This window comes from Fopius arisanus, unplaced genomic scaffold, assembly GCF_000806365.1.
Source record: "Fopius arisanus strain USDA-PBARC FA_bdor unplaced genomic scaffold, ASM80636v1 scaffold00033, whole genome shotgun sequence".
Taxonomy (NCBI): Eukaryota; Metazoa; Arthropoda; class Insecta; order Hymenoptera; family Braconidae; genus Fopius; species Fopius arisanus.
In genome coordinates this window covers 1,106,971-1,120,428 of record NW_011887772.1, presented here as the reverse complement: position 1 = coordinate 1,120,428, position 13,458 = coordinate 1,106,971, and the positions used below count along the sequence as shown (strand labels likewise).

Genomic DNA, 13,458 nt, shown 5'->3' with positions numbered 1-13,458 from the left:
ACCTATGAACTGACCCAATTTCAGATTTTTGGGAATGAATTTACCCGTTTATGCTCCTTCTTTTGTAAAAATTGACCGTCAGTTTACGATCATCACATACACACACGGTCTTCAAACTTCGCATTTTTACGTTTCAGACCATTCTACGTCATCTCCAGGCAAAATTAGAGAATCGAAGGATTGCAATGCTTCCATTCGGAAGTAAAAATATAAATTGATCAGTATCATCAGGACTGGTGTGGAGAAGCTACTACTTCATGAACTGATGAAAAATAAAAATAATTGTCTTGAACCTCAAAATATTAACCTAATTCTCGAATGGATTTTCATCAGAGAAATTAATATTTTCAATGATTTTTGTTTTTGGTGGACCTAAACCATACATTTATCAAATTATTTTTTCAATATTTTTTTGTTTATAAATAAACATATGTATATAGTATATGAGTTATTTGTTAAATTGTTCGGTTTTTGTAGTGTATGATTTGAACTACTTTGTTCTACTTTCTTATATTTCTCAGGCTTTAAGTAGTCCGAGTTATTTATGAGCGATTTCGGAATAGCTGAGAGGCACTTGTGAAATCCAACAAATTTGATTGCGCCCTAAAATTTTAATTTGTAAAATAATTTTCAAATTTTAATTTGTTATAATTTCTGGATACAACATATTGAAAAATCGATCGTATCGGAGGGGACAAATCTCCCAGGATTATGAAAATCGATTAAGTTGATGCTAGCACTTAGTATTATTGAGGAAATCATTTGACAATTCTTTTTTTTTATGAACCTCGACGTTCCTTCTTTTCTGGAATTCATGATGAGAATGTATTTTCGATTACTTCGGAATGATTGCGCGATTGTGTAGGAAGGAATACATTTATTATTGATTAATAGACATATTGGAATATTCGGTAATCTTATTGTCATTAGAACCAGTATAATAGAACTGGAAAAATGATTTCGGCTGTATAGATTTTCCTGGTCGCAAATCATTCAGTGTCTCTTTTGAGGTGTTAGAACAGTGACGATGCTTTTGATGGAGTAAATCAAGAATATTGAAAATTATAAAAACCATACGAAATGAATGTACGTAAGAAAATTGAGAAAAGTGGTGAAAAGCTCCAGTCGAATTCCTCGGAAAATGTCGAATGTTCCAAGGACGAATCCAATTTGGCACTGGATTTTGATGAAGAAATAAAATATCTCCGTGTTATCATGAAAATCGTCGGAATTTGGCCCTTCGCATACTCTGGAAAAAAAATAATCAATTGCGTTAATTCATGCCTTTCGATTTTTATAGTTATTCTTACGACGAAAACGTACACTATCGAGTGGGGAGATGAAAGGGCCTATCAATTAATAGCCACAATTTTTCTTCAATTCGTTACTATCAAGGTTTTTGCGTGCAAAATTTTTCATCGAGAAATTCGAGATATATTTGTCTTCATGAGAGATGATTGGAATCGCGCTAAATATTTAACTAGTAAGCGGAAAAATATCTTGCGGAATTATTGGAGGCAAGCCGTAAACATCGCGAAATATTTGGGCATTTTGGCTGCTTTAATTTTCACTTGTAAGTACTGATCTCCAAAAATATACAGATCATTCAATTAATAACAATCCATCATGAATTTTTGAGAATTCCGTGCTCTCAATTAAAATTAATAAATTATAATAAAGTGCAAATCGAAGATAATTTCTGTGATACTCTGATTACAAAAAACAAATTTTTATTATTTTTACAAGAAATGTATGTTGATAGGAACGGTATTGAAAGGCTCTATGAGTTCGCTCGAGGGGCCAACATACTGACACCTATGGACTAGGCAGCTGACAAGTGCAGAGTGCAAAATGGCTGGAAGGCTTCTTGCACTTTCCCGAATTTTAGAGAACGCCTAAAAAAACCACTAAAGATTAAAGACTAAAGACATTATTTTTGCAAATTTTTCCATTTCGAATTGTAATTTTTTATTTGCAATTAATTCCGATTGCCGCCGAAATTAGAAAATTATATTGAAGTGCTATTATATAACAATTAATTAAATGACATTTTTCACTTATCATTTATAAAAATTTCTTTTCTCTCGTATACCCTTTCGGGTCTTTACGGTTAGTTGGTTCCCTTCCCACCCCCCCAACCCCCTGTACCGCATTTGCTTGAAGGGAGGGAAAAACCTCATCTGAGGGAAAAAACCTGCCCAGGTACAGTCGTCCTTTTGACAGGACTACCGCTCGGCAGTGGAACCGTGAGATCAGAGCGCTATAAATTTTTGACCGCCGGTGCCCGGGATCGAACCCGGATCTCTGGCATGCTAGTCTAGCACTCTAACCGCACGGCCACTACCGTCGGTCACTTATCATTTATATTTATTTATTAAAAAATAGCCTATCACTTTAAAAAATAATGAGATTTTGTTGTAATTTTTTGGGAAAAATTGCGATTATCATAACGATAACTTGAGGATAAATATAATCAATTGTTTTTATTGTCATTTCAGTTGCTGGTGTGCGTCCATGGGTGGTATCACACATGCTGAAGAAACCCTTGACATATTACGCGGATGTTTGGTATCCCTTCACGATGCCATCTCTTTTTCGATTAATAATGACCCTCGAGGGCACAATGATCATCTGCAGTGCAATAGCTTTCGTATCTCTCGAAGTATGCATCATTACAATCACAAAACATTTTTGCGCGCAATTAAAAATTCTCAGTAACACAATTGAGGAGCACAACGGATGTACTCTGCACAATATTCCTGCAGACAAATATAATTGCGGATGCACTAAATGTATTGTGGAAAGACACCTTGAGATAATGAAGTAAGTTATCGTATTCACTGAGTAATAACAAAGTAATTGCTGCAATCCATACTAGGATGATTAACGGTGCCATCCCCTCCGCTGACTTGAAAAAAAATATATATTTTAAAATGAGAAAGAGCGCCGGTCGTGCGGGTTTTTCTCATTAAATATCAAGGGTTTTCAGTCAATTTTCTGCGTTATTTTTCTGAGCTCCTCATTTTTACATCATAGAAGGGAAGTTTATATAGCGTTCCACATCTTTGTGACGTCATAGGAGTTATTGGATAGGATTTTTTGGATGAGGTAGGAAGGGGAACAGGATAATTCTCCATATAATTTTTGCAAGAAAAATTACTGAAAAAATGGATAGTCCAGACCGGGACTTGAACCCGGGACCTTCCGATTATGCATCGGGTGCTCTCCCAACTGAGACGAAAAAAATATGGACTCTGGAGGAAGTACATGGGGCAGGATTACTTTCTGTCGAATTTCTAGTTTCAATACTTGAAGATACGCGGAATAGTTTCAAATAAAAAATGTCTACCTGCCGAAAAAAGATAAATATAAATTATTCAATTCTAAGAATTGGCATCTACTTTTGTGGATAATGAAGATCAAGATCAAATGAACTTGCTTCTATTTATTTCTATTACATTATAATAATTGCGTGAGTAATAGAGTATTTGCAGCTGACCGGTTAGAGATACACGAAAAAATTGAAGATAAAAAATATTCCTCTGCAAAAAATACGCCAGTTCAATCTTATCACTTTTTTTTGTATCTCTCGTGTTTAGAAAGATATTTAAGATTTACGTCTTTAAATTGACAATTTGGAATATCTCAACGAATGATATCTCAGTAAATTATGGTGATACGGACTCAAGTCATATGACAATATTTATCTATTTTCGGCAGATGAACACTTTTTATTTGAAACTTTTTCACGTATCTTCAAGTATTGAGTCCCTGAAGTATGCGTTATTGGGAAAAGATGAATTATTCAATGGCTAATATCAATCGAAGTAATTACTAAAAATTCGACATAAAGTACTCTCCATGCACTTCCCCCAGAGTCCATGTTAAATTGACCCATTCTATTTAAATGGGTAATTAACAGCTCCACCAGTTCGCTTTTTCGTTAATTTACGACCTGGAGACTTTGCGTACTTTTTAAAATATTTTTTCCAAGTCAGATGCAGGAGCGGCAAGTTTGAAATTCCGCTGGAGCTGTCTCAAGGGCCACTCTAATCCATCCATTCACTGAAAATTCACAGAATTTCCAAAACAATTCAAAAGCTGTTCCATCGCCTGCTGTCCATCAATTTGGGTATTGGACAATTGTATGTCATTGCAACACTAATTACATCCTTCAAGGTACCTCAATGCATGATTTTCAATCTGACCTTGGCAGATTTTTTAATGAATTAATCATTTCAGCAAACTGGATCTGAAAGCAAATACTTCATGACAATTCTTTGGGTCTATAGCTCTCTGGGGATGTCTGCAATTTTTTTTTGTTGCCACATCAGCGAAGAATTAAGACAAAAGGTATTTTATGAAATATCGAATTTTTATGAATTCCAGTGGTCACGTAATTTAATTAATTTATTTTTCAGAGTCTTGATATTGGCGATGCTGTATGCAATATCCAATGGCACGATCGTGATAAAATCGACATGAAATCGTATTTGATGATGATAATTTTTTCCAAAAATATGCCTATAAAAATAACCGCTGGTTTTTTCTTCACAGTGTCCCACGAATTGTTTAAAGAGGTAAATATATTTCTGACTAAAAAATTAAATGAAATATTAAAAATCGAAATAAATCGGTACTTTTTTATATTTCAGTTCGTCTGCTTGTGGTTTTCGCTATTTTCAGTCTGCCGATCCATCAATGAAAGGACTCACCGAGAATCCATTGGATAGATTTATCTCCGAGCGATAAACATTCCCCTAAAAGAAATGGGAATGTCCATCATGTCTTAACTTTCCCTACCTCAAGCTCAATTTTATAAACACAGGTCGATAAATACTGCACTTAACATGATTATAAATAAATCGAGCGTTGAAAAAAAACCACCTCTCCTCAAGAGTATCTTTCGAAGAAAAAACTGAGCCGTCATAGATAGCATTCGAATGATCCAGCCGGAATGTAGCACTCGGTAAATTTTTTTCACTCTTTAAAAAATTACCACGTGAGAGTGAGAATTTTCAAAAATATTCCCAACTCTCACCTAGATCTTTTTCCATAAAAAAAAACTCTTGTTTATTTTTGAAAAAATATATGAAAATTATCAAAGATAAAAAACAACAAATTAAACAAGGAATTATCAGTAATTATTTAATATTCCACTTGTTAGGCTTGCGTCAACAGATTAATCTTTTTGGTTGAAGAATACCGAATATATGATGACAGATTATCAAAATGGTTCTCAATACCGCGTGTTCCGCGTGCGCCTGTCATATTGCCCTGTTATTTAAATAAATTAACAAAGTACATATTTATTTATTACAAAATGTCCGCTCTGTCGATTACCATTAAAATTGAATTGATACCGTGACTGCGAGGATGAGAAGTGAATTGTCACAGCCCTTGATAGGTAGCTTAATCATTCGACTGACAGATAATGAATAATTAAAATTGATTGACGTTCACCCTAATAATATATCACTAATGATAGAATATAACAATCGTAATATGATCTACGATTAAGGATTTGTTATTAGGGGTGAGCGAATGCATTTAATAATGAATTTTTCTTTTTTTTTTTATTTTTTCGTTCTCGAAACGGAAAGGGCGCTCAAATATTGTGTTAAGAGGTTTAGAAATGGTGGAGGCAATTGAGTTTGAATCAAAATTCCAAAGTCGAGAGACCAAATCGAGACTTCAAGGCTCATAATGGGTTTCTATCAACCAATTGTCGAATCAGTTAAATCTAAATGTTTGTCTGTCGCTTCAAGGAATCACCGGAGTTTAGATAAACCGATTGATTTGGAAATTGATTTTGATGATGAGGTGAAGTATCTGAGGAAATCAATGAAAAGTCTCGGGATTTGGCCGTTTCCTTATCGCAGAAAGTGGATTATTCTCTGTATTGTATCGTTTTTATTGTCAACTGTACTGCCTCTCACTACAAAAACGTACTTTACTGACTGGAAAAATGAACGGTGCCCTCAGCTTTTGACAGTGATTTTCATGGAATTCGTTACCACAAAAGTTCTTATATTCAAAATACATCGGCGTAATGTCCAAGGCATTTTTGAATTCATGAAAAGCGACTGGGAACGAGCGAAATATTTAACTCCCGAGAGGAAAAATCTCATGCTGGAAAGCGTTAAGCAATCGCAATTTATTCTGAAAATTCTTACTGTGGTGTTTGCCACTGCGTTCACTTGTGAGTATTAATACCTGAAAATTTTATTTGAAAATCAAGGAAAATTCTTATTTTACTAGAGGAATTTAGGAATATTTATCTTGACGTTTGACGTTAAGATCTTCGTGGAATTTTAAATAGAAAAATTTTAAAGAGCCATATTTTTAATGGAAAGAAATTATTGTTGTCTCGTAGAAAAATCACAGATTCCTACAAATCTACGGAAATTACACCAATTGAATTTTAATTTCATTAGGTGAATCATCATCAACGGGGCGTTCCTTAAAATTAATAATCATTAATTTTGGATATAATTTTGAATAAACAAATATACTATTTCCTAAACAATAAAACGGAATTTTCAATTTCTGCAATATTAAATATGGCTCAAACTATTAGTACTAAAAGAAAAGTTTTTTTTTATACAACAAGATCTAGGCGAGATTTGTAAATTTATTATAATTTATTTAATTAGAAAAAAATTTAGCAAGAACTGCAGTCCTTTGTGATTATTCAAATGCTATCAAATCATTTTTACGACTAATTTTTTTCTCCTCAACAGGTGCTTTTTCTCAACATTCGATTTGTTTATAATCAATTTTTCAATTGTACAATAAAGAAATAATGAAATTTGCCATCCTACTACGAATATCATTCTTAATCTCCTCGATTTTTCTCTGTAATGAAAATTTATTTATGATTTCAAGTCGAATCTCACTGAGAGATAATTGTTTAAACTTTTTAAATGAATTAAGTCTATCTAGATATGTGACACCGCGACTGGAACATCTGAATGCTTATGTAAAAGCTCATTGCCTTCTCTGAACCATACCCTTGTGAAAGGTAAGTTCATTTTAAAAAATTATAAATTAAATTTCAATAATACAATGTTTTTTCATTTTAAAAAATGCACATTCTGCTTTCTAATTAGCAAAGCAAAATCCATTGGATAGATTTATCTCCGAGCGATAAACATTCCCCTAAAAGAAATGGGAATGTCCATCATGTCTTAACTTTCCCTACCTCAAGTTCAATTTTATAAACACAGGTCGATAAATATTGCACTTAACATGATTATAAATAAATCAAGCGTTGAAAAAAAAAACCACCTCTCCTCAAGAGTATCTTTCGAAGAAAAAACTGAACCGTTATAGATAGCATTCGGATGATCCAGCCGGAATGTAGCGCTCGGTAAATTTTTTTCACTTTTTAAAAAATTACCACGTGAGAGTGGAAATTTTCAAAAATATTCCCAACTCTCACCTAGATCTTTTTCCATAAAACAACTCTTATTAGTTTTTTTTAAAGCACAAGTACTTTACGATATCTAATGCTAAATGCTTGGTAAATTTGTTTAATTGTTTAAAGAATATTTTATATTATTTTAAACAAACGTGGCGAAGATTTAACAAATAAAACTCCAATCGACTCGATTAATTTCTCGTAAAATTCCATTAATATTGAGCAATATTTTATTTTTCGTTACAAGCTAAATTCAAGGTCACCTTTGTTTAAACTTTTTACAGTTACAGCAATTCGTCCTTGGCTGACATCGTACATTCACCAAAAACCAATAACATTTTACGCTGATGTGTGGCATCCCTTCACCTTATCCCCAATATCTGGAGTAATAATGATTCTTGAAATTACTACATCCCTCTGGACTGTTGTAGCTTTCGTCTCCCTCGAGGCGTATTTTATCATTCTTGCTAAACATTGCTGTGCACAATTAAAAATTCTTGGAAGCACAATTGAACAATACAAGGGACGAACTCTCCACAATATTCCCGCTGAGCGATACAATTGCGCTTGCACTGGATGCGTTGTAACGAGACATGTCGAGATAATGCAGTGAGTTTTTTTCATTTTTTAATTCAATATCACAAGTGGTAATTAGCATAATTACTCCGTAAAACTTAATTTTTTTTTTCATTAAATCTGGTACGTTTTTTGTACGAGCAATAATTTATAATTATTCATGAAAAATCATGGAAAATTACTTGCGGAGGAAATACAAAGACTTTTTGTTTGCCATCAATAGTTTTTTTAATAATAAAATTGATTTTTGTTGCAAACTAGTGAACTACGACGACTGCATTTTTTTCGCCACCAGTTTTTCGTCAATATCTCGAAATTAAAGGAAAATACCGATATTTTCATGGATACCTTTTTTGTAGCTCTCACCTTTTTCTAAAAATAATCTTTTGTCAAAAAATTCGCTATGTTCCTTCAATTCCTAAATAATCGCTAAAAACTGGCATCGAAAAAGATGCACTTATTTATTTTACCACTTGGCTACTGATTATTTTACTAAAACTGTGAAATTGCCTTTTTCAGATTCTTTAAATCAATAAAAAAATCATTCAATCTTTTTTTGTCGGCTAATTTACTGGCTATACAGACCTACGGAATCGTGACAGTAATCATATCCTTCCAGGTAAGACCGCCTCAGGAATAAATTTCAATGCAATAAACAAATTAATCGTTTCAGCAAACTGGATCTACTAGTACATTTTTCCTCACTATCTGTGGGATCTTCGCTATTCTGGGATTTTCGACAGAATTTCTTTTTTGTGATATTGGTGACAAGTTGAGACAAGAGGTATCATCTACTCATTTATTCATCTCAATTCTTTCAAACTTTCCGACAGATTATATCAGAGATAAAAAAATAGAAGTCTCAAATAGATTTTATCTTCTGAAGAATCTTTTTGGGTCTCAACTAGATCTACAGAATTTTTCGAAGACTGTTAGATATTCTGAAGACAATTTTACAATTTAAAAAAAAAATTTTTACCATTTTTCTCTTTTGAAGAGTCTCAATCTGGGTGATGCTGTCTTCAACTCTCAATGGTACGACTTCAAAAGAACTGATGCTAAATCTTACTTGATGACAATGATGATTTCCAAGAATATGCCGATGCAATTAACCGCCGGGGCATTTTTTACGGTGTCCCTCAAATTATTCAAAGAGGTAAATAAATCATTGATAAATCATTGCACTCGTTTGACTGCCCCTAAATTCCAGAATTTTCTGAATATTTCAGTGTGTCTTCTTGGTGCTCTCGGTTTTCTCCTTGTTCCGATCAATCAACGAAAAAAAAAATCGCGAACTCATGGGCCTGTGATATTAAAGAATAAATAAATTATGAATAATATTAATCTCGACATTTTGGTGAACCGATATTAACTGAAATTTCTGAGGTTTAATTATTTCAATAAAAATTAGATCAATAACTAATCAAACATTGATTCCATTTAATTCTTTTCACTTAAATTATTATCTACATTACATGTTTTTAGATTATCAATTTCAAAAGTTTTCTTTACAGAAAAGCGTTATGAAAATAACGTTAATTCAAGATATAGTGATTCTCCTCAGATTCACGTAATTCATCGCATATTTTCACATTCATTTTAAAAATTCATAACTCGATGAACTTTTATTCTCAATGATGCATACTTGCTATTTTGAGTTTCTTCGGGTGGCGAATAGCACGACCCGTTTCACTGTCCGATGATTCCGATTCAGAATCGTTATAATTACCGATTCCAACGGATTCTGCTTTCACAACTTCACACGATTCGGCAGCAAAATTTCCTGTTATTTTCGCTTTCTCAAGAGTTCGAACTGTCAAATAAAATCAAATAAATAAATTTATTAGCAAAACAATTGACTCTCCTATTCACAACACAGAGTTGACAATTATCTCCAATAAATCTCAGAACACTTCCTCGCATTTAAAAAAGAATTCATTAATTTATGTGGGCAATCGTTAACATCAGAAAATATTTAGTATCTTGAAAAATAAAGGCCTTGCACTGTTTTAAAATTTTTTTTGGATTCATCATGCGTTGGAAGACTTTTTGATGTCCATTAATCTTGTTGAGACATTCTCAATTCTGTTTTTTGCCTAAAGAATTGTTTCTTACTCTGTGATTCAAGTAGATTATTCTGTCTTTTGAGATCGTCGATGTCCTGCTGATGCGACGAATTTTTACGTCTCATCTGCTGAATATACTCAGCAGCTTTTTTCAGTATTTGTGCTCTGCTGGCAACTTTTTCACCTTGAAGTGATGGTACAGTATCCCGTAAACTCGAAAAACTGTCCTTGATGTGATCCCTTCGCTTACGCTCTAGTGCATTGTGATGCGCCCTCTTTTCAGCCTTAAAAACCAAATTAAAAAAATACCATTGAACAATTCGTCAATAATGATCAATTAAATCACTACCTGTGAATAGTACTGAGGATTGCTCGATTGTCTCTGTCTGGAGTCGGAGTCATCGCCTTCCTAAAAATCAAAATGTCAATTTCACTCTCAAACAATTCCTCCATTATACCAAATAATCAATTATTAATATTATATATATTAACAAAAATAATAAATAAATCGTATAGAGAGACTAGTCGATAAATAAATAAAGGGATGGATTGATTGATATATTTTTATTGCACTCACGTCGCTTTCGATATCAATGTCCCTGTCATCATCACTCATTTTTCTCCTTCTCAATCACAAAAAAAAATGTTCAAAACAATGACGAGAGTCACAAGTCAGTGTTGATGTGATGTCGATCTACTGCTCATTGAACATTTGGTCGAAATTTCACTCTGAATATGTTTTTATAATTATTTTCACTCTTCTGGGGCACGAGGTACTCACAAGTGTCAGTAAAAAGCTAGGATTGTGTAAATATTTATTAGATTTTTGTCAATTTTGGGGGGAATAAATTGATAAATTATCTGGAGACTTTTCGCGCAACAACAAACACAAGGAGCACGAGACGATATCAGAAATGTCAAGGAATATGTAATGAATCAGGGGGAAGAGAAAACACAAAATATTGGGAATTTGACATCAGCGCTGAGAAATCCTGCGATTGCTTCTTCAACTAATCCCAAGGACAATTTCAATTTTCAGAATTTCCCTTACATTTTTAAAAATAATAATAATATAAGATAATAATTATCAAAAGTTATTCATCATGTGAAAAATGAGTAATTCATGAATAATGATTAATTGTAGAAATTTGATGGAAAAAAATGGGGAATTCAGTTTTATGGAAAAAATTTAATTTGTTTTGATGAATACAAATTCTTAAGGTTCTTAAATTACTTTGTTAACAAAAAAGTAAATAGATTGATCTCATATGTGCACCACTCACTCCACCCAAACACATTTTTTCAATGATTTCTGTCCTGAATTTATTCCTAGATTAAATAATTAAACACGAACACACACTCAATCATCGGAACCAGCTGTTCTCTTCGCTTTCCTCTGTCTTGGACTCTGTTTTGGCGTTCTTGGGGATTTGTCTGTGAAGAAATGACATAATTAATTGAGATGATCAATTATCTATTAAAATAACAGTTGCTGGATAATTTTTGTGAAGTAGCAACGAATGAAATCTGATAATGAGTGCAAAGAAAAAGTATTTTCAATCGGTATGCCTTTTCTTTGTGAAATAATCAACTTACTGAGTCTGTTGAGAGTTTCTTTTGGTAGCCAGTCAAAGTCAACATTGTTGGGATTGGATGTGCCCATCTCGACAGTCTGTTTCCTCGAGGACGAAGATCTTGATTTTCTACCGAGAGATGAGAGCAACTGCTGTCCACCCACCAGTGTCAAAATAACGCAGGCAGCGAGGAAAATATATAGAAAGACAGTCTCACCATCCAAACCCTCGTCCAACTCAATGATCTGGACTGTTTCATTGTAGACAGCTTCACTGAATGCAGCTCCACTCTAAAAAATCCCAATCCCTCAGGTTTAGCAAGAGATAATCGTCCAGAGAGAAGAGAAAAATAAAATCAAAAGACTACTTACAGCATCTCTGTAATTTAGATTGACATTGAGCCCGAAGGGTCGTCCAGCAAATGTTTCAGATGGAATGAATGAGTATTGAAGTGTTGCCTCGTGGTTGGGCTTGACCACTTTGTTGACAGAGAGATGAGTAAAATTCTGGATGTAGAATTTGAAGTCCATGGGATAGCGGAGGGATGTCTCCAGAGTCTCCAAGACAAAATCTGTCTTCCCTTTGTTCGTGAAGCCGACGAGGAATTCCACCAAATGCCCACCAGGAAGTTCTAAATTAATAAATCACATTTCATTAAGTACTAATTACTATTTATTATTAATTACGATTAATGAGAGATCCCCAGAAAGATCATGAGTAGAATAAACTGGATATGTCGATTTTTAAACGTGTGGATGAATTTTAAAAGAAAATGTCAAAAGACCTTTTTTGTAGAAAATTTAATGAGCTACAAAAAAGTCCCTTAACATTTCCCTCTTAACTCGTTATTATTGGATATAATTAAGGAAAATCGACGACCTGTTCCAATCGGGTCTTTACAACTTTCATCCAAAATCATTCTCTCACCTAAAGTCGACAGAGGACTAACAACAGGTTTTGTGAATAGAATAGTTGTATCAGCATCAGCAGAAGCAGTCTGTGTTTCTTCTTCCAATTCATCCTCGGTAAGTACATTGCTCTCCTCCTCGACATCTACCATATCGTCGACAGTCTCATCTTCCTGGGCATATGCTACATTTCCTCCTGGAAAAAAAACCATTAAATCGCCAATTAACACGCACCCTCGATCGTAATCCCCAAAAAAATCCCCCCGAAAGAGAAAAAACCTCGAAATCAACAACAACCCTTTCAACGAGAAAAAGATCCTCCTCAAATCACCTCAGAATTCATAACATAAAAAAAATCATAAAATCGACTTTAAACCCCATAAATTGACCTGGAGTATTGAAAAATATTTTCCCTGTGGCCCCACCATATTTTTATTCTAAAATAAATAAAAATTACCACAATTGATGATGGAAATAAACGCCGGGAGTGCAATGAGCACGAGAAACACCAAACTCCTCATTTTAACTGGAATAATTTAAATAAAATAGTCTACTCCAGACTAAATTTCGAATGGATGCTTCGAAAATTTAGTGGACGATTGAATTCAGTCACTTCACCCCACACTCTGAAAGACGATTGTCACGGTTACCCCAGTGTTACGAGTTCACAACGCTTTTGGCACAGACTCCAATCTCTATTTCTCTCCAACCTAATGCTACGTGGAAGAAGTGCCGCATTCGTCAATCGGCCCAGTGAACAACGTGGAAGTGGAAAACTAAAATAAAAATATCGTGATATCGTAGTCATCCACAGATTTCAAACTGGAATGTCTAGGTCGCGCCATCTTGACGCGCAACATCAAGGCGCAATACAAAATGTTTAACTTTTAGCCAAAAATATTATCAACAAA

At 33.8% G+C, this 13,458-nt stretch overlaps 3 protein-coding genes across 3 annotated transcripts; 1 reads left to right on the top strand and 2 right to left on the bottom strand.

Annotated features, from left to right (window-relative positions):
• Nucleotides 1-5,554: 5,554 nt before the first annotated feature.
• On the top strand, nucleotides 5,555-9,309 carry LOC105265989 (odorant receptor 67c-like). Its single transcript, XM_011303850.1, has 6 exons — nucleotides 5,555-6,202; nucleotides 7,708-8,032; nucleotides 8,519-8,618; nucleotides 8,673-8,783; nucleotides 8,997-9,155; nucleotides 9,229-9,309. The coding sequence occupies exons 1-6, from the start codon at nucleotides 5,707-5,709 to the stop codon at nucleotides 9,307-9,309; spliced, it is 1,272 nt and encodes a 423-aa protein (XP_011302152.1). The 5' UTR covers nucleotides 5,555-5,706.
• A 106-nt stretch (nucleotides 9,310-9,415) lies between these two features.
• Nucleotides 9,416-10,997, bottom strand: Max (MYC associated factor X). The gene is made up of 4 exons (XM_011303820.1): nucleotides 10,643-10,997; nucleotides 10,415-10,474; nucleotides 10,115-10,349; nucleotides 9,416-9,812 (listed from the first exon to the last, which is right to left on the bottom strand). Exons 1-4 carry the CDS (start codon nucleotides 10,679-10,681, stop codon nucleotides 9,631-9,633), a joined length of 516 nt encoding a protein of 171 aa, XP_011302122.1. The 5' UTR covers nucleotides 10,682-10,997; the 3' UTR covers nucleotides 9,416-9,630.
• Nucleotides 10,998-11,239: 242 nt separating this feature from the next.
• Nucleotides 11,240-13,293, bottom strand: l(1)G0320 (signal sequence receptor subunit 1 l(1)G0320). Its single transcript, XM_011303819.1, has 5 exons — nucleotides 13,005-13,293; nucleotides 12,567-12,743; nucleotides 12,011-12,270; nucleotides 11,662-11,929; nucleotides 11,240-11,499 (listed from the first exon to the last, which is right to left on the bottom strand). Exons 1-5 carry the CDS (start codon nucleotides 13,066-13,068, stop codon nucleotides 11,426-11,428), a joined length of 843 nt encoding a protein of 280 aa, XP_011302121.1. The 5' UTR covers nucleotides 13,069-13,293; the 3' UTR covers nucleotides 11,240-11,425.
• Between the last annotated feature and the right edge of the window lie 165 nt (nucleotides 13,294-13,458).